This window comes from Acomys minous (assembly GCF_964271855.1).
Source record: "Acomys minous genome assembly, chromosome: 13".
NCBI lineage: Eukaryota > Metazoa > Chordata > Mammalia > Rodentia > Muridae > Acomys > Acomys minous.
This window is the reverse complement of record NC_140495.1, coordinates 56,730,752-56,756,665: the sequence shown is the minus strand read 5'-3', so window position 1 is coordinate 56,756,665 and position 25,914 is coordinate 56,730,752. Positions and strand designations below refer to the sequence as shown.

The 25,914-nt window shown below is 41.4% G+C and overlaps 1 protein-coding gene across 6 annotated transcripts in view; it reads right to left on the bottom strand.

The window, feature by feature from the left end:
* The window catches only part of TSGA10 (testis specific 10), a 96,516-nt gene extending 71,156 nt beyond the window's left edge, over positions 1-25,360 (bottom strand). For 4 of the 6 annotated variants that reach the window (XR_014773697.1, XR_014773698.1, XM_084753261.1 and 1 more), the window contains exons 1-6: positions 25,082-25,182; positions 13,742-13,870; positions 5,465-5,680; positions 1,876-1,941; positions 756-920; positions 58-216 (exon numbers count right to left, since the gene is read on the bottom strand). Coding sequence is in view for 2 of the 6 variants with exons in the window: in XM_084753261.1 (XP_084609387.1) it covers positions 58-216; positions 756-920; positions 1,876-1,941; positions 5,465-5,680; positions 13,742-13,870; positions 25,082-25,153 (807 nt within the window). In the remaining 4 variants the exon portion in view is untranslated. Of the gene's footprint in view, positions 1-57; positions 217-755; positions 921-1,875; positions 1,942-5,464; positions 5,681-13,741; positions 13,871-25,081; positions 25,183-25,347 lie in introns of those variants that run through there. The other 2 variants (XR_014773696.1, XR_014773699.1) reach the window with 2 other exon arrangements.
* Positions 25,361-25,914: the final 554 nt, after the last annotated feature.

The window sequence follows — 25,914 nt, the reverse complement described above, 5'->3', positions numbered from 1 at the left end:
TGTGTGTGTGTGTGTGTGAGTGTTTGTGCGCGCGCGCATGTGTGTGTGCACACTCACCTGCTCATAAAGAAGGAAAGTCTTGTCTCTCTCAGACGTAAGAACCTTGACATTGCCCTGGATTTCTGCCAGATGACGTTCATATTTTTCCAACATGCATTTCAGTTCTTCACGGTCTCTTGTAGTTGACTTCAATAGGTCTACATCACAGTTTGCACCCTAGAATTATTATTTAAGATATTTAAGTTCTTGTTTCTTTTTCTGTTTTTTGTATTTTGCTTTTGAGACAGTCTCATGTAGTCCAAGCTGGCCTTGAACTCACTCTGAAGCCAGAGCTAGCCTTGCATTCCTAATCCTCTGCCCCTGCCTCCCACTGCTGAGAGTGCTTGTGCCCCAGCGTTCCTGTGCTAGTCCTCTCACTCTCTCACTGACACTGAAGAAACCATGCCGCCGCCACCACTGCTGCTGCTGCTGCTGGGAAAGCACGGGATCTACTTAAGTGAACTGACTACAGAATGAAAGGAAAGAATGAACACCAACAAAATTACCTCTTTTATCACTTAATGTCAAACTGCACTAAATTGGTCTAATTATCTCCCATCCACAGCTTATACTCATCCAAGAGACCTGTATCTCACCTCCTTGATACTGTAATTCATACAAAATCAAATTAGTTATTCCCAAATTAGATAAATCAAAGCATAAAAGTCAGTACATGGTAAACAAACTAAAAGATTAAAGAATTTCTACAAACCTACCCTGGAAGATGGAGATGGGCGTCTTGGACTTTTAGATCTATTTCTGATCATTTTTCTCAAATTCTGAGCTTCAGTCTTATAATAATCTCTGTCTGCTTCTAAAGTCTTGACAAAGGAATCAAGTCTAGAAGATTTATTTTGTGCTTTTTCAGTCTTTAAAATTATCTTGCCAAGGAGGAAAAAAATTAAGCAATTATTTCAAGCTAAATTATAGCATCCTTTTTAAAAAAAAAACACAAAGGAGTCTTCAAAACATTAAATTTAGTATTTTTATTAATAGAATATCTAAAAGTGTATCATATATAGTTAACATTAATTATATATAAAAAATACAATACTTCATATATATAATTATAGATAGAGATAGAGAGATAAGAGAGAAATAAAATTAGTGATTTTAGAAACATCCAGTCCTGAAACAAATCTCAGAAACAAAATGACAGACTTTGGAAATCTTTATGAGCTGCTATTAAAGTACATGTTCCAGTGTCTGTGCTTGTTCAGTGCTCATCCAATGAATGGATATGCTAATGAATCCTGGGCAGTCCATACATTCAGCTGCCTTCCCATGAACTCTCATTCACATGGATATATTTAGAAACTTTAAAAAAATATTTTTATATTTGTTTTATTAGTACTGAGGAAAAGTTGACATGTTTCAGATGGTGTTTTAAGTATTTTAAATGACAGATTAAAATGTTTAAACAGAAGACTTTTCATTTTGTATTTTAGATAAATAAAACATAAATTATAACTTAAAAATATTAATTACAAAAGGCATAAAACTTAAAAGTATAGAAGAATGTACCTCAGATATTGAAAATTACAAATTTTGAGGCCACTATTTTAAAGCTGGTAACAGCTAAAAAGCTCTTCACTAAAACCAGCCAAGCACTATCGTTAACCTCTAGGAGGACAAAGCAGTGCTGAAAGGGAGGCAGGGAGGCACTCTGAAGATGCGGATGCCCAGAAACCTCTTTTAGTGGGTGTTATTTCAGAAAACAAAAATATTTTAATTGTACACAAAGGCACAAATCAAAGAATACATTTAATTCTTTTAGTAGCTTATTAACTAAGTAAAAATGACTGCTCACCAAGTACTTATGAAAAATGTACTTACAGATTTAAGCCTTTTAATTGTATCTTCCAATACTGTTATATTATTTTGCTGGCAAATGAGTTCAATCTGAAAAATCAGAATTTCAATTAAACTGATTTAATTGGAAAGCATATAAAAAGAAATCCACTTAAAACAAAAGCACATAGACTAAATATTTTAAGCAGAAGGTAATCGTCCCTTGTGCTTATGTACTTTCAACAATAAAAAAAAAACCTGGATGAAAAAAAAGTGGGCTCGAGAGATGGCTCAGGGGTTAAAAGCACTGGCTGCTCATCCAAAGGTCCCAAGTTCAATTCCCAGCAGCTATATGGTGGCTCACACATCTATAGCAGAATCTGATACCCTCTTCTATCTGATACACTCTTCCATCCTGCAGGTATACATGCAATAGAGTGCTTATATATATAAATAAATCTTTAAAAAGAAAATAAAAAGGAAAAGTGGTTCCTTTACCCAATATTTTTCATAAAATATTAATTTATTATATTGTACCAAATTACTTCATTAACTGAATCAAAATGTTGAAATTAACTATAATTCTGAAGATTACAACAGGAAATCAATATAAGAACTGGAGTAAAAAGGCAGGAGAGCTGGCTCAGAGGGTAAGAGCACTGGCTGCTCTTCCAAAGGTCCTAAGTTCAATTCCCAGCAGCCACATGGTGGCTCACAACCATCTATAATGAGATCTGATGCCCTCTTCTGGCCTGCAGGGGTACACGCAGGCAGAGCACTGTACACATAATAAATAAATAAATAAATATTTTAAAAAAACTGGAGTATTCTCAAACTGCCCAATCAATCTTCTCTGAACTACTTTTTTCCATTTCTCAAAAGTTTTTTCCTTTTTTATTATTAAATATTTTTATTTTTTATATATACATTTATATTATTACACATATATACAATAAACTACCTACAGCAAGAAGAACCATGAAACAATCAGGAATTATTTAAAGGTAACATTCTTAGTGTTTTGGCTATTTGTATTTGACAGCCTTGAAGAAAACATCTTTCCTATCTTGGTGCATCTAAAATTCTGAATGTAAAACAGAATCTATCATTATCAACTTAGAACATCTAGACCAAAAAACATCTTAACCCCTAAGCAACCCCTAAACAGTTGTAAAACTAAACTATCTGGTCTTTAACCCCATCAGAGACTTGAGAAGGAATAAACTTAATTACCTGAGTATACACGGGGTTCTGCTAAACAACTTTAATGCCTTCACCCAACCCACAAACACTTTTTCCTTCAACTTTATGACATGGAACACATACTAGGTTTTACAGCACAGTTATCATGTATAGCTATATATGTGACACATCTATACTGTATGTTTCAAAACAAGTGACTGTTTTTACGACCGTAAAGCTCTTTGCGTAAAGCCAATAAATAAGTTCAATGAATACACTCATAATTCATTAACATCCTCTCATTCTTAAATTATTATCCTGAACTGATGTTACAATTTAAATTTGACTTTTCCTGGAACAATTATCTTTGCTACGATCTAAGCCCTGGGCCTCACAAACACTTATTAAGAGCTCTATCAGTATAATTAAATACAACCCTGTCTCATTTTTCTTTATTATCCTTCTAAGTTTCCTCTGACGTTTATAAAATATTAAGGGACCTAATGTTTGGAATATAACTTAGAGCTTGTATAAACTTATGTACAACTCTGAATCATTAATTTTTCACTGTTCTATTTTATGCTACTGTGCTGGCTGTTCTTGGTTGTCAACTTGACAACATCTGGAATTAACTAGAACTCAGGAGATGGGCACACCTGGGATTTTTTTCTTTTCAAGATGTATTTATTTATTATAGTGTTTTTGCCTGCATGTACTCCTGCACACCAGAAGATGGCACCAGATCTCACTATAGATGATTGTGAGCCACCATGTGGTTGCTGGGAATTGAACTCAGAACCTTCAGAAGAACAGACAGTGCTCTTAACCTCTGAGCCATCTCTCCAGCCCGAGGGATTTTTCTTAAATTAAATCTTTTGATGGGAAGACCCATGCTACATCTGGATCTTTTGAGATGGGAAGATACACTTTTAATCTGGGCCACACCTTCTGGTGGCTGCCTCTATAAGGGACATGGAAGAAGGAAGTGCTTGCTCTCTGCCAGCTTGCCCTCGCTGTCACTAGAGAACACGGCATCCCTTGCTTTTTCATTCCTGCTTCTTGGGGACTCTGGCAAGACCAGCTGAAGCAGCATCCAGCATTGTGGACTGAACAACAACTGGATTCTTAGACTTCCCGTTGGAAGATAGCCATTGTTAGACTAACTGGACCACAGCCTGTAAGCCACTCTAATAAAGTTCCCTTTGTAAATACAGATTCATTTCATTATGTCTGTTCCTCTAGAGAACCTTGACTATCCAAACACTAAAAAGGCATGAGTCTAGTATAAAAATGTGTAAAGATTTTTGTTCTTGAGTATGAAAAGTCAGTGAAACAATATCTAGTGTGATCTTCCTCAAAAAGCATAAGTACAATGTCACAGATACAGACGATACATAACCAATAATGTGCAAATGGAAGAAGAAAGAGTGAGTCTCACACAAGGCTGACAGTGGTGGGTTTCATTTCCTTCATTATGGTTTCCTAGGTGAACTGAAATCTTCTCGTTTGTTTGCACCTGGTGCTGGGGACTGAACCTTCCTAGGCAAGTACTCTACCACTGAGCTATACCCATAAACATATGTAACCTTTATAACAAAAGTACTAATCCTACCCTGAAAAATAATTACAACTAGCCCAAAGAAACACTTGTTAATCCAGTGTTTTTTCACCTTCCTAACAACTGGTTAGTGGAGGCTTACTGTGTGCCTGACAATGTGATGTTGATTCATGCTGGGAAGCACAATGAATGCAACAAAACACAAGTCTCTGCCCTGGGGAGTTTATAATCTAGTCAAAAAGAGAAGGAAAAGATAGTAGTCAAAATATATATCAAATATTATCTGTGTCACTCAACAAATACATAGTATCATTCTAAGTTGAGTTCTTTAAAGATTTGTTTATTTTATGACTGTGGGTGTTTTGTCTTCATGTGCATCAGCACATCTGGAGAGGCACTGGATCTTATAGTGATAAATGGTTGTGAGGCACCATGTGAGTGCTAAGAAGAGCACCTCATATCACTGAGCCATCTCTTCAGCCCCCAAGAGATTTTTTTTTAAGTGAACAGAACAGGTAAAGATTGCTGAGGCAAGAAGACCCATAGTTCAAGGCAAGCCTGGCTAGGGAGCAAGACTATAAAAAAGGGGTGGGGAGTTTATCTGTTTGTAGACATACACAGAGAAGAAATGGGGAAGCAGAGCATTATTGTATGTACAGACTATTACTGTTGCTTGAAGTTTTCATAATAGCATCATAAAACCTATGGAGAAATATGAGCAAAAATTTGTAAAACAACAAAGTGTGAGAAAAAATGTAACTTAATCCTTATGATAGACAACATATGGCAAACTAAAAAGCTTCCAAATGATGTGAAATTTTCACTTTTCCAACTTAATTTAACAATCACATGCTTAAAATACAATTAAAATATTATCAGTGGTAAGTTTAGTACCTTTGCTTCTTCAAGTTCCTTGTCAGCAGTGTCCACCACAAACTTTTTCTCTCTTTCTAATTGTTCTGCAAGTTGGTCAATTTTAATCAACTCTTTACAAAGATGCTCATTGTGGCTGGTTAAATCCTCTAATTGACTGCTTACCACCTCCTTACTATCCAAGAGTTTTCTAACATATTCTTCCAAGTCATGATTTGTCTGTTTGAGATCTTGAATCTGTTACAATCAGAAAGCAAATAATCACATTAAAAGGTCCCTTCGCTTCCTTCTGAGAAATACATGTTAGAATCAGAACAGCACATCTGTTTCTCAGGCAAGAATACCTTAATTGTACAATCTTTTGTATCTTCTTCATTTTGTACCATGTGGGTATTACCAATTTGGAAAAAACACTATATGAAAATAGTAATTAACTAATCAACCTGGTAAGAATCAAATCTAGGCCACCATGCATGCCAGGCAAGCAGCCTACTACTAAGCCACATTCCTAGCCACCAAATTAATTTTTTTTATAACTGCAGTTTTTAAATAAAAGAATACTATTTTTAAAACAGTATTTTGAGCCAGGCATGGTAGCAACACCTTTAATCCCAGTACTGCAGAGGGAGGAGGATCTCTGTGAGTTCGAGGCCAGCCTAGTCTACAAAGAGTCCAAGACAGCCAAGGCACACAAAGAAATCCTATCTCCAAAAAACAAAAAATCAAGAACAAAAATTACGTATGTCCCTCCATGAAGAATATCCTAAAGGCAGGCAAGGTGGTGCAGGACTTTAATCCCAGCACTCGGGAAGCAGAGGCAGGTGGATCTCTGAGTTTGAGGCCAGCCTATACAGCAAGACCAGAACAGTCAAGGCTACACAGAGAAACCCTGTCACAAAAAACAAAAAGCAAACATTTGTTTTGAAACATGGTCTCACTACACAGCCTTGGCTAACCTGGAACTCCCTATATAGACCAGGTTGACCTTAAACTCAAGAGATCCATCTGCCTCTGTCTCCTGAGTGCTTGGATTAAAGGTATGTATCACCATATCCAACAATAAATCACCTTAAGTAAATATGCAATGATGCCATTTATTATTCTGAATAAATTACATTAAGAAACATAATAAGTCATTATGGTAATTAACTTTCACTATGGCACTTTGTAAAGCATACTAATATGTGAGATTTAAAGTCTACAATATCAAAACCAGAAAACAAAAAGCAATGAATTTTTTTAGCAAAAGGAAGAGGATCTATAAATATATAAAATATTTCCCTAGTTCAATCTTTTATCTTGACAGGCCTGTATTTCAGAAGTATCTCCTATTCCCTTCCTGCTTGGCTTACTACCATACAACAATGGGAGAAAGCACTCTGAATCTCTGAAAGTGCACATGTGAAATCTGAATATATGTTAAGTTGCTTTAAAATAGTCTGTGTAGCTATTAAAAGTTGGAATTATTTTAATTTCAAAAGAAATTCTTTGAAAATATAAACTGGAAGTCACCGTGTCACTGAGAATGTGATGCCAAGTCACCATTTGTGACCCCAACCCTTCTCATCTGTCCAGCCTGGTTTTCAGTCAGTGGTGTACGCACCTAAGCTATAGGCACAGTAGAGACTGTCTCTGTACTCATTTTAGAACAAATTAAGTATTACAGCATAATATTCTGTATGTCACAACATGCTCTTCAGGAGAAGCCTCAGGAAATTTCTATAGGCCTCAGCTCTCTAGGCCTCCTTTGAGAAGCTGGCTTGTTCTGGGCCTACTAGCCAGAGTATTTAATATGCTCCTTCTGCTTCCTTTCATGCAAACGAGCCAATTGAACAGAAACCATGTGCTAGCCTATCTGATCGTCATTCTCATGGCAGGCCTTTCCAAAGGGAATTGGTTTCCTTTCTGGTCACTGTGACAAAACACCTGAGAGAAGCAACTTAAGAGAAGAAATGATTATTTGAGGCTGTGGTTTCTGAGGGGCTATGAAGGATGTGGCGGAGTTCTTCACATTGAGGCCGTGCGCTCAGGCAGCTCTAACCTTAAAGTCACTCACTTTCAAACCCAGCCCCATCTCCAAAGGTGTCCTAAGAGTGCTGGAGCACCACCCAAACACTTCCAGCCCATGGAGGCCATTTCACATTCAAATCATTACACTGAATTTCTTTTTTTTTTAATTTTTTATTAATTTATTCTTGTTACATCTCAATGGTTATCCCATGAATTTCTTTATTTCCCCTACCTTTCTCATCTCAGCTACTGTGCCATTCTTTAATAAACCATAGGTTGTGAGTGTAAACAATTCCAATTCATCTGTCTTATGTGGGTTGTACTGTGCAGGGTTTTTGGCATACATGCGTGCGTATTTACATGTATAGGCAGACAGTGATGAAAGAGTAAGTGTGCACATGTATATACATGTGAAACACAGGAGTTGACATAGAGTTTTCTTTCATTGCTCATAGAGGTAGAGTACCTCAATTTAACTCAGTGCTCCAAGGTTTGCCTCAGTTAGCTAGCCAACTGACTCCTGGCTGTACTTCCTGAGTACAGGGTTACCAGCTCACGCATGAGTGCTGGGAATCTGGATTTCTCACACTTGTAAAGCAAGTCCTCTACCTACTGAGCTACTTCCTTGGCAACCCATGCTTCATGCTGTGAATGCGTGTGGTATGCACGTGTTCACATGCAGGCCAAAGACAAACTCAAAAGTCATACCTTAAGCACTATTCACTTTGGCTTTTTCTTTCTTTCTTTCTTTCTTTGTTTGTTTTTTGTTTGTTTGTTTGTTTTTTGTTGTTGTTGTTGGTGGTGGTGGTGGTGGTGGTGGTGGTAGTGGTGGTGGTTTTTGTTTTGTTTTGTTTTGTTGTTTTTTGAGACAGGGTTTCTCTTGCAGTCCTGGCTGTCCTGGACTCGCTTTGTAGACCAAGCTGTCCTCGAACTCACAGCAATCCACCTGCCTCTGCCTCCTAAGTGCTGAGATTAAAGGCGTGCACCGCCATGCCCCCACTAAGAAAGGGTCTCTTAATGGCCAGAGAATCCAAGCAAAATGCTTGTGCTCACCTCCTCAGAACTGAAAATACAAGCAAACCCTACCATGCCTGGCTTTTTCACACAAGTTCTGTGGTTTGTATAAGCACTTCATTGAGTTAACTTCTCAGTACTTTCTTAGTATTTTATAAGATGGATTAAAATAATTTACTTACCTGTCCTTTCCATTGACTTTTTGTTTGTTTGTTTGTTTTGGTTTTTTGAGACAGGGTCTCTCTGTGTTAGCCTTGGCTGTCCTGGACTCGCTTTGTAGACCAGGCTGGCCTCGAACTCACAGAGATCCACCTGCCTCTGCCTCCTGAGTGCTGGGATTAAAGGCATGCGCCACCATACCCGGCTTTCCATTAACTTCTAAGCAACATAAAAAACTACTTTATGTATCATGAATTATGTATTCTGTACATGTTGCTCAATTTATTGTTAAGTAGGTAAATAAAACAAATGGTTCATCAATAATTACATGAATTCCCTACTGTCCTTGATACTAAACCCTATTTTTACTCAATTCATGGCATAAGTATTTTAGAAGAAGCAGGCTAAAGTCCTCTGTGCCCAGAATCTGGTGTATGTGTACCTCCAATAGGCTAGGTAGCTCTGCTTCTATGCCCTGCTGTGTGTAGTGCACAAAGACTCTCTGGAAAAAATCTACTTGATGCTGCAGCTTCCTCAGCAGGTATCTCACGTTCTCCATATCTCCAACACCCTGAGTCTTCCACCACAACCTGGGTTTCACCCTCAAAGCTTCATGCCAAGTCCACTGAAGGACTCCCAGCAGGAAATCTGACCAAGCTATGCACTGCTTAGCTTCCTGAACTTTTGTCAAAAATATTGGTGTTAACTTCCAAGATAACTAAATTTTTGCATTCTGCATGCCTCCAAAATTAGCATCATGTAGATGATGTCATGTGTGTTGCCAGCTCAAGAACTGGGAGCACAGCGTGAGTGGCCTCGGAGTGCCTGTGCACTGAGAGCCTTCCCTAGGTTGCCTTAAAAAGGAAACCCTTGAGGCTTTCTCTTATAGAAAAATCTATCAAACAAGTTTTCAGTTTTATGTCCTTGAGCCTTTCATGAGTCAGGTCTCCCTGTAAAGGCACCTTTCCTATTGTCCCAGTGCACAGTAAATGGCTTCTCTTCATTAACAATTATAGTTGCTTTGTTCACACTTCCTTTTGCTGCAATTTTAAACACATTACATGCGCCCCCAAACTGCATATTTTCCGCATCTTTCTGTTCTTCCTGATCCTCTTTATAAAGCTGTCCAAATGTAGTGAACAATATCAAGCTACAGCTGAGCAGTCTGCAGTGTGGAGCTCCTCTAGTTCAAGACCTGCGGCTACAGCTCAATGAGCAGTGCGCTTGTCTAGCACAAGCAAGGCCCTGCTTTGATTCCCACCACTATACAAACAACAACATGTGAAATTTCCTCCACCAAACAAATTAGTTCATTACCTTCTAATTCAGCCTTACTCAAATGTTCTGACACAGGCCAAATGGCTGGCTCACATCTGGGTGGACCAGGAAGCAGAGTGCAGACCAGAACCATGGGCAGTTATAACCTTCAAAGGCCAATCCCTAGTGAGCTACCTCCACAGCCAGATCTCACCTCCCAACTCTAAAATGGCACCACAAGGTGGAGACTGACCAATCAAAACAAGAGCCTGTGGGGAACAACTCAGATTCACATCATGAGTGAGGCCTTGTGAGGAGAAGTCCTGACTCTGGCCTCTCTCCTCTGACACGCCCTGGCAGAGGGCGCCGCCTCTTACTACAGGGTGAAGGCAGGTATCTTGAAACCCCTGTGGTCTCTACTGACCAAAGACCATGTCCCTCCCTACTACCTGATGAAAATCCAAGTCTTGGTTCCCTCAGCTTTCTTTGATTCCAACTCCTGTTACGGGTAGAGGTAAGGAATGAGGTCAAGAAGAGGCACAACTGAGGTCCCCTGTCACAGCCTAGCACAGATTCAAGTCTAGACTCTGGCCTATGCTGACAAGAAAAGTCTTAAGTTTTAATCTGCTTGCTTTAGAGCAAAAAGTTCCTATCTTACAGTCACCTGCCTTGTGCTTTTCTAGATTTTTTTTTTTTTTTGCATGTGCTTACGGCCCCTTCAAATTGCTGGCCTATCAGTTCTGGGATATACTGAGGAAAAGAGAATATAAGAACTATAGCACGCCGGGGGGTGCGCGCATGCGTGTGCGTGTGCGCTGAGATTCCCTAACTCGTCTTTATTCTTGTGTCCACAGTTTATGCATTTGATTATATCTGCAGAGTAGCCACTAAGTAAATGATAAGCACTGGACATGGTAGCACACACCTTTAAACCCAGCACTCAGGAGGCAGAGGCAGGTGCATTGCTGAGGTCTACAAAGTGAGTCCAGGACAGCCAAGGCTACACAGAGAAACCAAAAAAAAAAAAAAAAAGGTAACCAATCTACAATCCAAAACTCCCAAGAAGATAGCCACAGAGGAAGGGATAGGAGGGGACACATGGATCTCCCTGGGAGAAGGAAACAGAATAGAGTTTATGGGTGGGACAGAGTGGGGGAGGCATGAAAACGGGAAGCTAGTGGGGAGCGGAGAGACACCTAGAGTTGAAGAGCAGTTGAGGGGTGGTACGGGAACCTCATGAAGCGGAAAGTAAAGATGAAATAGTTTCTGATGACACTCTGCTTCACTCAGAGGCCAGTGCCATATGCACCATCATCAGAGAGGTTTCCTTCTCAGCAAACTGGTTCAGATACAGAGACCTACAACCAGACATTACAGAGAGACAGACCTTGAAACACACAGCACTAAACAAGATGTCACTTACCATCAAACCCCTCCCTTCAGAGCTCAGGGAACTCCAGGGAAGATGAGGTGGAAGGAGTAGGAGAGAGAAAGGGGACAGAGGACACCAGGAGAGGAAGGCCCTCTTAAACAAACAAACAAACAAACAAACAAACAAAGCAAAGCTCATATGAACTCACAGAACCTATACCAGGTCACCTGCACACAGACTGCAGCTTTCAGATCATACTTTTATGGGCCCTCTGAATGTGTGAGTGAGTGAGTCTCTGATTTTTGTACCTGCTCTTGAGGCTCTTTTATTCTTCTGTTGGTTTGTCTTATCCAACTTTCAATAAGATGTTTTTTGCTTTATGTTACTATATTTTTATGTTTGGTTGTTATTTCTTAGGAGCCTGTTCTTTTCCAATACAGACAGAAAGGGAGAGGATCTGGGTAGGAGAGGGGGTGGGAAGGAACTCTGAGTAGAGGGAATGGAAACTGTATTCAGACTATATTGAATGAGAAAAGAATCTATTTTAATAAAAGGGAGAAAGGTGTTATACTGTTTTATATATAACGTGAACAGTTTGAAGTTGTATTGAACAGGAGGAAACAGGAAAGAGAATGATACGTCTACTTTACCTTTCCCGAAGTCCCCACCCCAGGCAGAGTCTCACGTAGCCCTACGTGGCTTCAAACTCACTGTGAAGCCTGAGGATTACCTTGAACTTGCGACTCTCGTGTCTCTACCTCCTGAGTGCTAGCATTACAGACAGGCTCTACTATTCCCAGTTTATGTGGTGCTGGGGGTCAACCCAGGACTCTGTGAATGCTAGGCAAGTACTCTATCAGCTGGGCTACATCCCCAGACCTTAGAAGGTCTGTTCTAAGAGGCATTATTATACCATGTGCCGGCACCGGGAGAATACACGTTCCCAAACCTGTAATACGGAGTGCTATATTCTGTTAAGGCCTGCTCTTTGTAACATAGCTGGAGCCACTTAGTATTCAGTGCCCATTTTTGTGTATGAGGTAAAACTAAGTTCAAACGTTTTTAACTGCTTCCTAGAAGTAGCCATTTATGGCTGACACTAACAGACTCTGCCAGAGGGTGAAGTTGACCTTATATTTCACTATGACCAAGTGGTGTCATAACTCGTGCCCTGCTGCCTCTGCACTTGGCTGTACTCTGGTTGTACTCTATGTCATCTCTGCGCTTGGCTGTACTCTGGTTGTACTCTATGTCATCTCTGCGCTTGGCTGTACTCTGCTTGTACTCTATGTCATCTCTGCACTTGGCTGTACTCTGGTTGTACTCTATGTCATCTCTGCACTTGGCTGTACTCTGCTTGTACTCTATGTCATCTCTGCGCTTGGCTGTACTCTGCTTGTACTCTATGTCATCTCTGCACTTGGCTGTACTCTGCTTGTACTCTATGTCATCTCTGCGCTTGGCTGTACTCTGCTTGTACTCTATGTCATCTCTGCGCTTGGCTGTACTCTGGTTGTACTCTATTTCATCTCTGCGCTTGGCTGTACTCTGGTTGTACTCTATGTCATCTCTGCACTTGGCTGTACTCTGGTTGCACTCTATGTCATCTCTGCGCTTGGCTGTACTCTGCTTGTACTCTATGTCATCTCTGCGCTTGGCTGTACTCTGGTTGTACTCTATGTCATCTCTGCGCTTGGCTGTACTCTGGTTGTACTCTGGAAGACCCTAACCACTGCCCCCCTTAGCTCACTTGGAACCAGTCCGCTTAAAGGCTAGCTGATTATACTTTGTCTAGTTGGCCCAAATGTATTATATAATGTATTACTTCCCTCACCTTGTCTTCTGCATTTGGTTCTCCTATAAAAGGGCTGCCCTAAAAACAGGTCAATGTCACAGTTTGGCTCATGAGTCTACTCTGTGTCCCTAATCACTATTAGTCTTTTGGGTGTGCGTTTAATAAACCATCCCTATCCGACTGAGACCAGAGTCTGAGTGGTTTGTCTAGCTATTCTTGGGCTGTAACAGTTCAAATCTCTGCTAACTTGGAAGTTCAAAGAAATCCTACTTGTTTCTTGCTAACTAAGTGTTGTAACTCCTTGACCACTTGGGACTTTAACAGCAATGTCTGTCACAGAAATGACCACTATTTCACACGGTTGGAAACAGCTGAGTCCACATTAACAAGTAGCTGGTGTGCATGGCACAGCCCATACTGTAACTCCAGAGTTTGTGAGGTAACACAAAAGAATTCTTATGAGATAGAGGCCAACATGGTAAGTCCTGGAAAAAGAAAAAAGACACCACATGACACATAGTTTTCCCTCACTAACTCTGAAGCTATTCTATAAAAGTGGTTATTTTAAAAAGTGACTTTAAAATCATTAGATTTAAACAACCTAATTACTCTCCATTTTTTGTTTTAAAATACATCCACATGCCAAATTAATTAAGAGAAGAATTAATATGTAAACTAAGGCCAACCCAACCTGTAATTTCAGTGTAGAGATGAATCTATCTTGGGTTCTCACTTCTTGTTCTAGTTGGAGAGTATTCTGGCTTTTTCCAGCTTCAGAAACTGGACCCCCGAGACCAAATTGATGTTCCTTGGTGGTAACCTAGTAGAAAGAATGAAATATAATAGAGAGGCGCTCCATTTAAAAAAGAGGTGTGACTTTTCACAACAGTAAGTTTTGAAAATTAGTAACATTCTATTTCATTCTTATTTTCTAATGTTTTTAACTTTCTCATCAGTGAAGTGGAGTTTACCAAGTTATATTTCCTTAAGATTTTATGGTATAAAACCTGGGGCTAGTGAGATGGTCCAGCACTTAAGAGTGCTTAATCAGAGAACTGAGTTCTAGGGTGGAGGTAGCCCATGAATGCCTCCAGTTCCAAGGGATCTGATGCCTCCTTCTAGCTTCTGTGGGTATCCATGTATACAAGTGTGTGCACATGAACACACACAAATACACAGACACACACAGAAATAAATAAACATAAATAAATCTTTTAAAATGAAACAAAAGAGATAATTCAAGAGAGATTTCATGCCTGGTACTGGAAACCTAGACAACTAATCAGTGTTAGTGACAGCAAGGTTATTGGCGGAGACTCTACTAATGTACTACAAACATACTAGCCAGCATACTCCCTAACAACAATGTACAAACACGTATGCATATGCCCAAAAGATAAATGTAAACCTCACCCCTCACCAAGGGAACGTCTCTTTACAACAGATGGGGACCACTACAGAAAACCACAACCAACTGATAGGCAAAGTCGTGGAGCCCAGTTCCAGTGGACACATCTGCAAAACACTCCCACACCTAAGGCTCAGGGAACTTGCAGAAGAGAGGGCAGAAAGATTGTAAGAGGCAGAGGATCAAAGAGTTTGCTGTGAGACTGTGTCTCCTAGTAACATAAGAAGCTACATTCATAAAATTTCACCAACAGGACTGCCTAAATGTGAGCTGAGTAAGGAGGACCCCAAAGAATATGCCAAACTGCGTGGGGAAAGCCCATGAGATCTCAACCCTACACAGAACTACAGGCAACTGAGTAAAACTGGGAGCAAGAGATATTATATTCCCCAGGGAAGAACCAACAATTGGTTATTCCAGTGCCAAACTGTCAGCCCTGAAAACTACACACAAGTAACGTTATATGGACTCAACAGGTTATAAGAAATACTTACATATATACAAATACATACTCGCACGTAATGCCAACTGATGAAAAAAGAGACCATGAATTCGAAGGGGGAGGGGAATATGGGAGACTTTGCAGGGAGGAAAGGAATGGGAGAAATGTAATTAAAATACACTCTCAAGCCAGGTGTGGTACTGCACACCTCTGATCTGAGAGGCAGAGGCAAGCTGATCTCTGTGAGTTTGAGGCACCCTGATCAACGAGAGTTCCAGGACAGCCAAGGCTGTTACACAGAGAAATCCTGTCTCGAAAAAAAAGAAAAAAATCTTAAGCTGAGTGTGGTGACACACATGTCTGTAATCCCAGCACTTGGGGAGGAAGAAGCAGGCAGATCTCTGTGACTTCAAGGACAGCCTGGTCTACAAAGCAAGTACAAAAGAGCCAAGGCTATACAGAGAAACCCTGTCTCAAAAACAAACAAAAAATATAATCCCAAAAATTTAAAAAGGAAGAAAAAATATGGCAACAGGAAACAATTTTCATCTATGCCTTCCAAATAAAACTGACACCGAACATGCTTTTTGAAGATACATGCCCTATTCTATCACATTCCTCAAGAATATGAGTTGGTAGCAAACACGAGTCTACTTCCAGACCTGTGCTTGTCAAATATAGCAGCCATTAGTCACATTAGCTATTGCCACTGTACAGGAACACAGAGTTTGCTGCCCATCCATAGGGGATACTTTCTTTAACATTTACAAGTTCTATAAGTAGAAAGACAAAAGAAATATTCTAACAGAAAAATTGGAGAAAGAATATTAATATTTACAGAAACATTCAACAAGCCAGGCGTGGTGGCGCACGCCTTTAATCCCAGCATTTAGGAGGCAGAGGCAGGCAGATCTCTGTGAGTTCAAGGCCAGCCTGGTCTACAAAGTGAGTCCAGGATAGTCAAGGCTACACAGAGAAACCCCATGGGGGGGGATCTCCCTACTAATAGCCTAAGTACACCCTGTACAGCCTGGCAAGGAAGCAGGTTGGCAGATCTACTTCCTTCTTTTTCTTTCCCTAAAAAAGATAGAAAATACATTTATATTCGTTTCTAGCTACTATCCAACCTGGAATGTCAGCATATATCTCATAAACTACTTGATGTTATCAATCATTTAGGACTTTATGAGCTGTATAAAAATCCTACCATTTCTCACACAGTTTCTATTGAGAAGTGTGCTCCTAGTTACAAATATTTCACTCAGGAAAACAGAATAAATAACTTTACACTCTGGCAACTAATTTTAAATTTTGGTAAGCATATGAATCACAAAGGAATGTTGTGTAAACGTAGACTCTCTGTCACAGTCACCTAAGATCCTGCAACTCTAAAAAGCTGTCCTATAGTCCTTAGTGCCTACCCACCTCACTCTGAATTGCCAAGATCTATTTTTGCCCAAAATGCAAAGTTATTCATACTTTGTTCCCTTCCACTTTGAAAACTTTAGTCCATGACTAGCACCAAGAATGATTCTACACATTCTTAATACATACACCCAGAAACACGCTTCACTAACATTTTAAAGCTCAGTTTGAATTCTATATTCTTAAGATCTTTTCTGTTATTTAATGCTATGATGATGTCATCAACAAGACACACACATGTATACATATATGTATACACATATGCATATATAGATTAGAGAACAATTTAGGTATTCGTGTTTTCTAGATGTCTTCTTTAAACATTTACTTGAAGCTTAAAAATAAGCAATTTTGGGGACTGGAGAGATGGCTCAGGGGTTAAGAGCACTGATTGTTCTTTCAGAGGTCCTGAGTTCAATTCCCAGCAACCACATAGTGGCTCACAACCATCTATAATGAGATCTGATGCCCTCTCCTGGCATCAGGTGTACACGCAGGCAGAGCACTGCATACATTATAAATAAATCTTTTAAAAAGTAAACAATTTCTGAAAGTATATTTCCACCAGTCTGCCTGGACTCTTTGTGTGTGTGTGTGTGTGTGTGTGTGTGTGTGTGTGTGTGTGTGTGTGTGTGTATCTACATGTGTGGTGGACAGAGGACAATCTCAAGTATCAGCTGTAGCCGTTCTACCTTGTTTTACACTGGGTCTCTTGTCTGTTGCTGCATATGCCAGGCTAGCTGGCCCATAAGCTTCCAAGGTTTCCCCTGCCTCCACCACACTTCCTAGCACAGAATCTGCAATTTCAGCGGCATGCTACCATCTGGTTGGTTTTTGTTAACCTGACACAAGCCAAGGTCACATGAGATGAGGGGACTTGAATTGAGAAAATGCTTTTATCAGACTGGCTTGTAGGCAAATCTGTACAACATTTTCTAGATTAATGATTGTTGTGGGAGGGTCTAGCCTGCGTGGGTGGAACTCCTCTTTGGCAGGTGGTCTTACGTGGTATGAGATAGCAGGCTGAGTATGCCATGGGGAGCAAGCAAGCAAGCAAATCACCCGATGGTCTCTGCTTCGGTTCCTGCCCGGCTTCTCTTCATGACTGTCACTTTGTGGTGGTCTGAATGAGATGTCCCCTATAAGTCTCAGGTATCTGAAAACTTGGTTCCAGTAGGTGGATACGTAGAGGATTAGGAAGCAGGACCTTGTCAGAGGGGCATGTCACTGGAGGTGAGTTTAAGGTTGCAGAATCCGCTGCTGTGAGCTTTCTGTTTCCTGTTTATGGATCAGGATATGAGCTATCTGATGCTCCAGTGCCATGCCTGCTTGTCTGCAGCCATGTTTCCCACCTCTGGAACTGTAAGCTCCAAATAAACCCTTTCTGCTGTAAGTTGCTTTGGTCATAGTATTTTGTCACAGCAACAGAAAATTAACTAAAATGAACTCTAAGCAGAAATAAATCCTTTCTTCTCCAAGTTTCTTTGTTCAAGGTATTTTATCACATCAATTAAATCAAACTGGAGCACATGGGTTCTTGGGATCTAAACTCGTCTTTTATCATATGAGTCACTGAGCCATCTCTCCAGCCTCTAGAGTTCTTTATATGACAGAAAGGTGTCAAGGAAAGCTGCTAACAGAGAAGGGAATCAGCCCAAGAGAAAAAGTGCATTGTAGTCAATGAAACTAAGAGCTGGAGATCTGGAGTGCTTTGACGTCAGACATGGAGATGCAGAGTTTGGAGTTTGCCCAGCTGGTTTTCGGTCTTACTTTGGTTCAGTATTTCCTCTACATTCCCTTTCCTCCCTTTGGGAATTGTAATATATATCCTGTGCCATAATATTGTTACAAGTATCTGATCTGCTTTTTAATTTTTATTTTATAAGAAACTACAGTTAAGATATTGCATGAGTCTCACCAAAGACTTTGAACTTTTACACAGTGTTGACATTGTGATAGATTATGGGGACTTTTGAAGCTGGACTAAATGCATTTTGCATTATGATATGGCTACAAGCCTATGGGGACCAAGGAGTGGAATGTGACTGTTTGAATGAAAAATGGCCCCCATAGGTCCATAGGAAGTAGCACTATTAGAAGGTATGGCCCTGTTGGAGCAGGTGTGGTCTTGTTGAAGGAAATATGCTACTGGGGTTGGCTTGAAGTCTCAGAAACTCAAACCAGGCCCAGTGTCTCTCTCTTCCTGCTGCTTGAAGATCTAGATGTAGAACTCTCGGCTCCCTCTCCAGCATCGTAGCTGCCTGTGTGCCACCATGCTTCCCGCCATGAGAATAATGAGCTAAGCCTCTGAACTGTAAGCCAGCCCCAATCAAATGTTTTCCTATGTAAGAATTACCATGGTCATGGTGTCTCTTCACAGCAATACAAACCCAAACTAAGACATCATCCATTTTAACACACTCTCTGCATGTGCCTACACCAGGTGCCGACCTCCCCTCCTACATCACTGCACGTTCCCTGCTGCTTGCCCTGTCCTTCCCTTGCTTCATAAAACTTAACCTTCACCCTAGAACCAAAGTAATCACTTGAAAATGTTGCAAGGCTGCTCAAAATCTCTCCAAAGGCTTTTTACTATAATTAGGATAAAGTCTATGTGTTGGTGCCTTTTCTTTAAAGATCTGGAATTTCTTCTTCATTTATCAATCAACTTTACTGTTTATCTTTCTGTTCCTTCAATGTGTTGCTCTGACTTGAAAAATTGTTAGGATTAAATATTTGCTGTCTAGCAAGTGTATGGTGTTTTGCTATAACGGTGCCAAACAAATTAACTAGAATGAGTTCCACTCCCGTTGCTCTCTTCCCATTTCTCCCTTCCAGGAACATTCTCTCCTCAGCCTTTTACCTGACTGGCATCTTCTCAACATCAGCTTTGGTTTTTTGTTGCTGTTGTTGTTGTTTTGTTTTGTTTTTCGAGTCAGGGTTTCTCTCTGTAGCCTTGGCTGTCCTCGCTCACTTTGTAGACCAGGCTGGCTTTGAACTCACAGAGATTTACCTGCCTCTGCCTCCAAAGTGCTGGGATTAAAGGCGTGCACCACCACGCCTGACTTGTTTTTAAAGATTTATTTACATATTGGATGTACATGAGTGTTCTGTCTTCATGTACATCTGTACACCAGAGGAGGACATCAGATCCCATTGTAGATGGTTGTAATGAGCTACCATGTGGGTGCTGAGAATTGAACTCAGGACCTCTGGAAGAACAATCATGCTCTAAACCACTGAGCCATTTCCCCAGCCCCTCAACATCAGCTCTTTGGTTCAAATGTCAAAAAGTCTTTTCTCTCTCAGTTCCTACTTAAAGTAGGTTCTCTCTTGGTCACTCTCTACTTAGGCAACTGCACTTATCAATACTTGAAATTATACCATTATATGTTCACCTGTTTACTGTCTATTTCCTTCAACTGGAATACATAAATTTCAAGGTGTCTAAGCTGTTGTCTAGTTGCTAGCTGCTGGGCGTGGTGGTACACACCTTTAATCCCAGCACTTGGGAGACAGAGGCAGGTGAATCAATGTGAGTTCCAGGCCAGCCTGGTCTACAAATCAAGCCTAGAACTGCCAAGACAACACAGAGAAACCCTGTCTCAAAAAACTTAAACACACACACACACACAAATGTGCATCTATGAAACATTTGTATTTACTCAATAAATATTTAGAGTTAATAAAACATTTTCAAAATAATGAATTTTTATTGAACAAAGCAGTTTCTGTGGTGGAATAAAAGTCCTCTGAAGAGGACTAATAATAAATAAGAATTAAAATATAGCTGGGCGTAGTGGCACACGCCTTTAATCCCAGCATTCAGGAGGTAGAGGCAGGTGGAGCTCCATGAGTTCAAGGCCAGCCTGGTCTACACAGTGAGTCCAGGACAGCCAAGGCTATACACAGAGAAACCCTGTCTCGAAAAACCAAAACCAAAACCAAAACAAAAAAATCAAAATATAAAATATAAGTTTTGAATCAGCATAACTACAAGAGTCAAAGAGGCAGAATAAAAGTTAGAAGAAGACTAAGGTTAAGGAAGGTCCACTGCTGCCAAGAGGAGAAAAGAAGACATAATTCTTTTCAAGAGACCCCTCTCAGAATCAAACAAGTTCTGGGTCTCTCAAGAAAATGCAAATAAAATCTAAGCATCCTTAATCTGAAATTTTAAACCTGAAATCCTCCCAAGTCCAAAACTTTCTGAGTTAGGACATGATGTTACAAATAGAAAATTCTAGCCGATTATGATGGCGCACATCTTTAATCCCAGCACTTGGGAGGCAGAGGCAAGTGGATCTCTGTGAGTTCAAGACCAGCCTGGTCTACAGAGAGTCCAGGACAGCCAGGGCTACAAAGAGAAACCCTGTCTTGAAAAAGAAAGAAAGAAAGAAAGAAAGAAAGAAAGAAAGGAAGGAAGGAAAAGAAAAGAAGGAAGGAAAAGAAAAATTCTATAGTTGACCACTAATGAGTGGCCAAAGTCAAAACCTCAGTGCACCAAAAATGTTACAGAAAATTACCTTCAGGCCATGTGCATGAGGCTCATATTAAAACATTAATGGATTTTTTGTTTACACTGGCCCCATCCCTGGGATGCAGCATGTACTTGCAACATCCTAAAGTCTCCACACTCTAAAACGGCAACACTTCTCATCTTAGGAATTCTCATGAATAATATCAAACCTGCATATACAAACCCACTTCAATATTTCCCTAACGCCAGGGCCAGTGAGATGACTTAACACAACAGTCACTGTGGCTGAGAAGACCTGAGTTTGAGCCCCAGGACCCAAACAGTAGAAGAGCAGAACCAACTGTCACAAGTTATCCTCTGATCCCCACATGTGTACTGTGGCATGTGCACATGCTGGCAAGCAAGCAGGTAGGCAGGCAGCCAGGCAAGCACATGTATGTAATTCATTTTTAAAAAGAAAGGATTCCCTACAGTCTTTGCAGGCAACGAAGCCCTACAGCAGAGAAACAAACAAGACATATAAATTAATGTTGATTAGTAGAAGGAGAAAGGTGAATAACATGAGGAAACGCAAGCTAAGAATATGTACTGTTCCAGGTGTGGTGGCGCACGCCTTTATCCCAGCACTCAGGAGGCAGAGGCAGGTGGATTGCTGTGGGTTTGAGACTAGCCTGGTCTACAAAGTGAGTCTAGAACAGCCAAGGCTACACAGAGATACCCTGTCTCAAAACAAACAAATGAACAAACAAAAGAATATGTACCGTACTCTGACACAAGAATGTAAAAAGCAAAATAACACAAATTTTAATTTTCAGTGAAATAGAAGATTATGTGTTTTTTTTTTTTTAATCAGCAAAAGATGGGGGTTGGGGGGATAGGGAGGCACATAGGATCAAGATACAACAATGTGTATGAAATGGAATCACGAGACTGTTCTGTATACTAACTTTTAAAAATTAATTAATGTATCATCAGGGTCAGGAAAGTATGACTGTACAAGTATAAGAATCACAGCATCCATGTAAAATAAGACTTGGGGGAGGCGCTGGAGAGATGGCTCAGAGGTCAAAGCACTGTCCGCTCTTCCAGAGGTCCTGGGTTCAATTCCCAGCAAGCACATGGTGGCTCACAACCATTTATAATGTGATCTGATGCCCTCTTCTGGTGTGCAGGTGTATGTGCAGGCAGGGCACTGTATATATAATAAATAAATAAATAAATAAATAAATAAATAAACCTTAAAAAATACTCAGTGTGCCTATAACCCTAGTACTGAAGGAGTAGGGACAAGAGGGTCAGTGGGGCTTGCTGGTCAACCATAATAGCTGCACTGACAAACTCCAGGCTCAATGAGAGATGCTACCTCAAAAGTAAGGTAGAAACTGACTAAAATAAACCAATGCCAAATTGTGGCCTCCACACACATGTATATATGTGCATATAACATGTGCACAGGTACACACATAACACACAAAGTATCATTGCTCTTAAGCAAACTGAGTCTCATACTACATATTTGGCAAGTGTCTACTTATTATATTGATACAATAATTTAAAATACTGGAATATTTGCCCAGCACAGTGGTGTGCACCTGTAATGCCAGCATTTGGGGAGGCAGAGGCAGGCGGGTCTCGATTTCAAGGCCAGCCTGGTCTACAAATTCAGTCCAAGGACACCAAGGCTACACAGAGAAACCCTGTCTCAAAAAACCAAAATAAAAAGCAAAACTGGAATATTGCCAGGTGGTGGCACATTCCTTTAATCCCAGCACTTGGGCAGCAGAGGCAGGTGGATCGCTATGAGTTAGAGGCCAGCCTGGTTCTACATTTTGAATTCCAGGGTAGCCAAAGTTACAAAGAGAAGCCCAGTCTCAGAAAACAAACAAACAAACAAACAAAACTGGAATGTTTTCAATTCAATTCTGAAAGCTGGTTCTGCAAAAGCTAAACTAGGGTTAAATCTTTGTTTTCTTTTCTTACAATTCTCCTCAAAAATTTAGATTTACAGACTCTTCAAAGTAGGATAGAATTCCCTATCACAAGATTTGGATAACCATGCAAAAATGTTATGAATGCATGTTTATATTTATGACAAAAGTGAGTATGTTTTGGGGAGAGTATGAAGTATTCACTTCAAACAAAACATTAAAAATATATTCAAACTTTTCCTAAGGTGAAAAAACCAACAACAAAACAAAATCTTTCTAGTCATTCTAAGTTAAGCTCTAAACTCATGTTTCTACAATCCAGTCTCTAAAGAAACAACTTATCTCCTAGATGCAGCAGGAAACAGTGGAGAGACAATGTTTGCTTAAACCTCCTAGGAACACAAGAAGGAGTTAGTTGTTTTCTGAAGGCTTTTCTGGAGCAAAGGGATTTGGTAATGTAAGACTGAGACTAACAGTGTAACTAAAACAAAAACAACTACCTTTCAAACTGCCTCCCCTCAAAACATGAGTTGCATAGATTTTAATGCCCATAGGTCTGTCAGAGAGTATTGCCAAAAACAATTTAAAAACCCTACTGTCTACCAGGAGTAAATTGTGGTATACTCACTAACCAGCAAACTAACTAGAAACAATAAGGAAACAATCTTTAAGTGCTGAGTAAGGACCCTGTAGAGAGCCTGTTACAGTACCCCTGATATAAAGTTCCGTAACAAGGCAGACTGTGTAAGGTGTGTGTTCACCTAAGTAGATAATGAAACTATTAGAAAAAACAAGGAGGGGCTGGAGAGATGGCTCAGAGGTTAAGAGCACCCGCTGCTCTTCCAAAGGTGCTGAGTTCAATTCCCAGCAACCACATGGTGGCTCACAACCATCTATAATGAGATTTGATGCCGTCTTCTGTCATCCAGGCACATGTGGGCAGAATACTATATAAATAATAAATAAACAAATGTAAAGAAAGAAAGAAGGAAGGAAATGGCCAACAGTGCCAATCTGGGGAGCAGAAGAGCATGTGATCCGTGAAGGAATAAATAACACCTCTAATGGCCTCTACTTGTGGAGGACTTTAAAACCAAATTATTTCCAAACTATGCAGAAGACAGAAAACAACCCGGAGACTCACTTCTCCTGGTTATACTCTGGGCCACAACAGTGATTCTTCTTTGGAAAGTAAGTAAAACATGTTTTTGAAATCCCTATTAAATAATATCAAGGTTAGGGGTTTGAAATGAATATTGATTTTTGTAATATTCATCTTATTTCTTCCTAAATAATTAAGATCGAAGGATTTAGTTCATTGCTCAATTAAAATGCAAACAATTCTTTTATTCTTAAAGCAGAATTAAATGCGAGAATTTCCCTTTATACTAACATACTATTCTTTTTTTAAACAAACTATTGTTTGAAATTATCGTGACGTTTGATTTCCTGAGTGAACAAAATATGCTCGAAATCCTAAAATTAAAAAAAATTTATTTATTTATGTATTTATTATGTATACATTGCTCTCCCTGCTTGTTTCCCGGAAGGCCAGAGGAGGGCATCAGATCACATTATAAATGGTTGTGAGCCACCAGGTGGTTGCTCGGAATTGAACTCAGGACCTCTGGAAGAGCAATCAGTGCTCTTAACCACTGAGCCATCTCTCAGCCCCTAAAACGAATAAATTTAAAACAACGAATATCCTGGGACACACAGATCTGCAGGGGTTAGAACACCGAACAGTGTTACTTGTGCGAACTTTTCTTAAAAGTCTAAATCGTTGGCTGGGGGATATACACAATCAATTACACGAATACTTGTGTACATACTGACTTCGGCGTTCTTTGGTATCAAGTGCACGGCTGACGCCTATTTGAGGCTTAAATAAGCTTTCAAACAAACTTTCAAACACTGCCTTTCCTCTATACAACTTAAACGAAATGATGTGATGTTTTTCATGCAAAATCTCAAACTCTGCCTTCACCTGCCTCCCAGTCTGTAAAGAAAAGGGGGTGGAAAGACCCGGGGGTGAGGGGTGGGGCTCGGGGGGAAAAAACTGGTTGAGCTCCCAAAAGCCTCAGCTTCGCTTTCACCTCACAGTGTCTCTAAGCAGAACAGTCCCGGGACAACCACGCTGAGGCAGGAAGCGAAGCGATCACCATGGGAACTGGGCGCAACCCTTAACTCCCCAGACACTAGGGTAAGGTTTGCTCCTAGAAGCCAACCCACCCGGCCGGCGACCCGCGACGCAGCCGCTCAAGCAGCGACGCCCACCCTGGGGCTCCCCGTCAACTCTTCCCCACCCGCTTGCAGCCGCCCGGGAGTGGCTCTCCGGTAGCCCAGCGCACCTCCGCGGCTTCTCCCTGGAGCTCCGCAGCCCTCCCCCGGCCTCCCGGGCCGTCGTCCTCCCCGGAGCTCATCCCGGCTACTGAGAGGCCGCCCGCCCTGCGGGAGATCCAGACCCGTCCCGCCCTCCATTCCCGCCCCTGTCTCCTCCTTCCCACCCCGTGGGCCCCGCCCCGGCGGAGGCGGACGCTCGGCAGGCCTCCCCCGGGGAAGAGGGCGGGAGCGGTTAGCTGGCGGCCGGCCGGCGCCCCGCCCGCACGCTCTGTACCTGAGGGGGCCACTCCTTCCACCTCCCCGGCGCCGCCGCTCCGCTTCCGTCCGGCGCGCCCCCTGCCCCGGTGCGCACGCGTACCTGGCTCGACACGCCCTCCCGCGAGGACTACAAGTCGTCGTGCGCGCGCAGCCGAGCACGTAGCGACGTAACCAGCCGCCGGCCCGCCTTGCCCTGGTCCATCCGCGCCGCGCAGGCGCACGCCCACGCAGCGCCCAGACGGCCGACCCGTGCGCCCGGTCTCCTAGTAACCATCTTTCCTGCCCGCGCCTTTCCGGAAGCAGTCGGAGCGCGCATGCGCGGGCCCTGAGCGCTCGCGCAGATGTCTGCTCCAGTCCCTGGAACCCGGGGTGTTCGCGGCGGAGGGAAACCGCCACTCCCTAGAGCTGCTCCCGTGCGCAGCCATCGTCGGGAAGCTGTTCTGTGGGACCCTTCGGGTGGGGTGCCCTGTTGCAGCCTCCCAAGATGGAGCAGGGAAATGTGAACCCCCACATTCCAGGCTGGCGTTTCTTCTCCGCATGCCAGCCTTCCTGCAAGTTCCCCTCTCTAGGAAGACTGAAAACA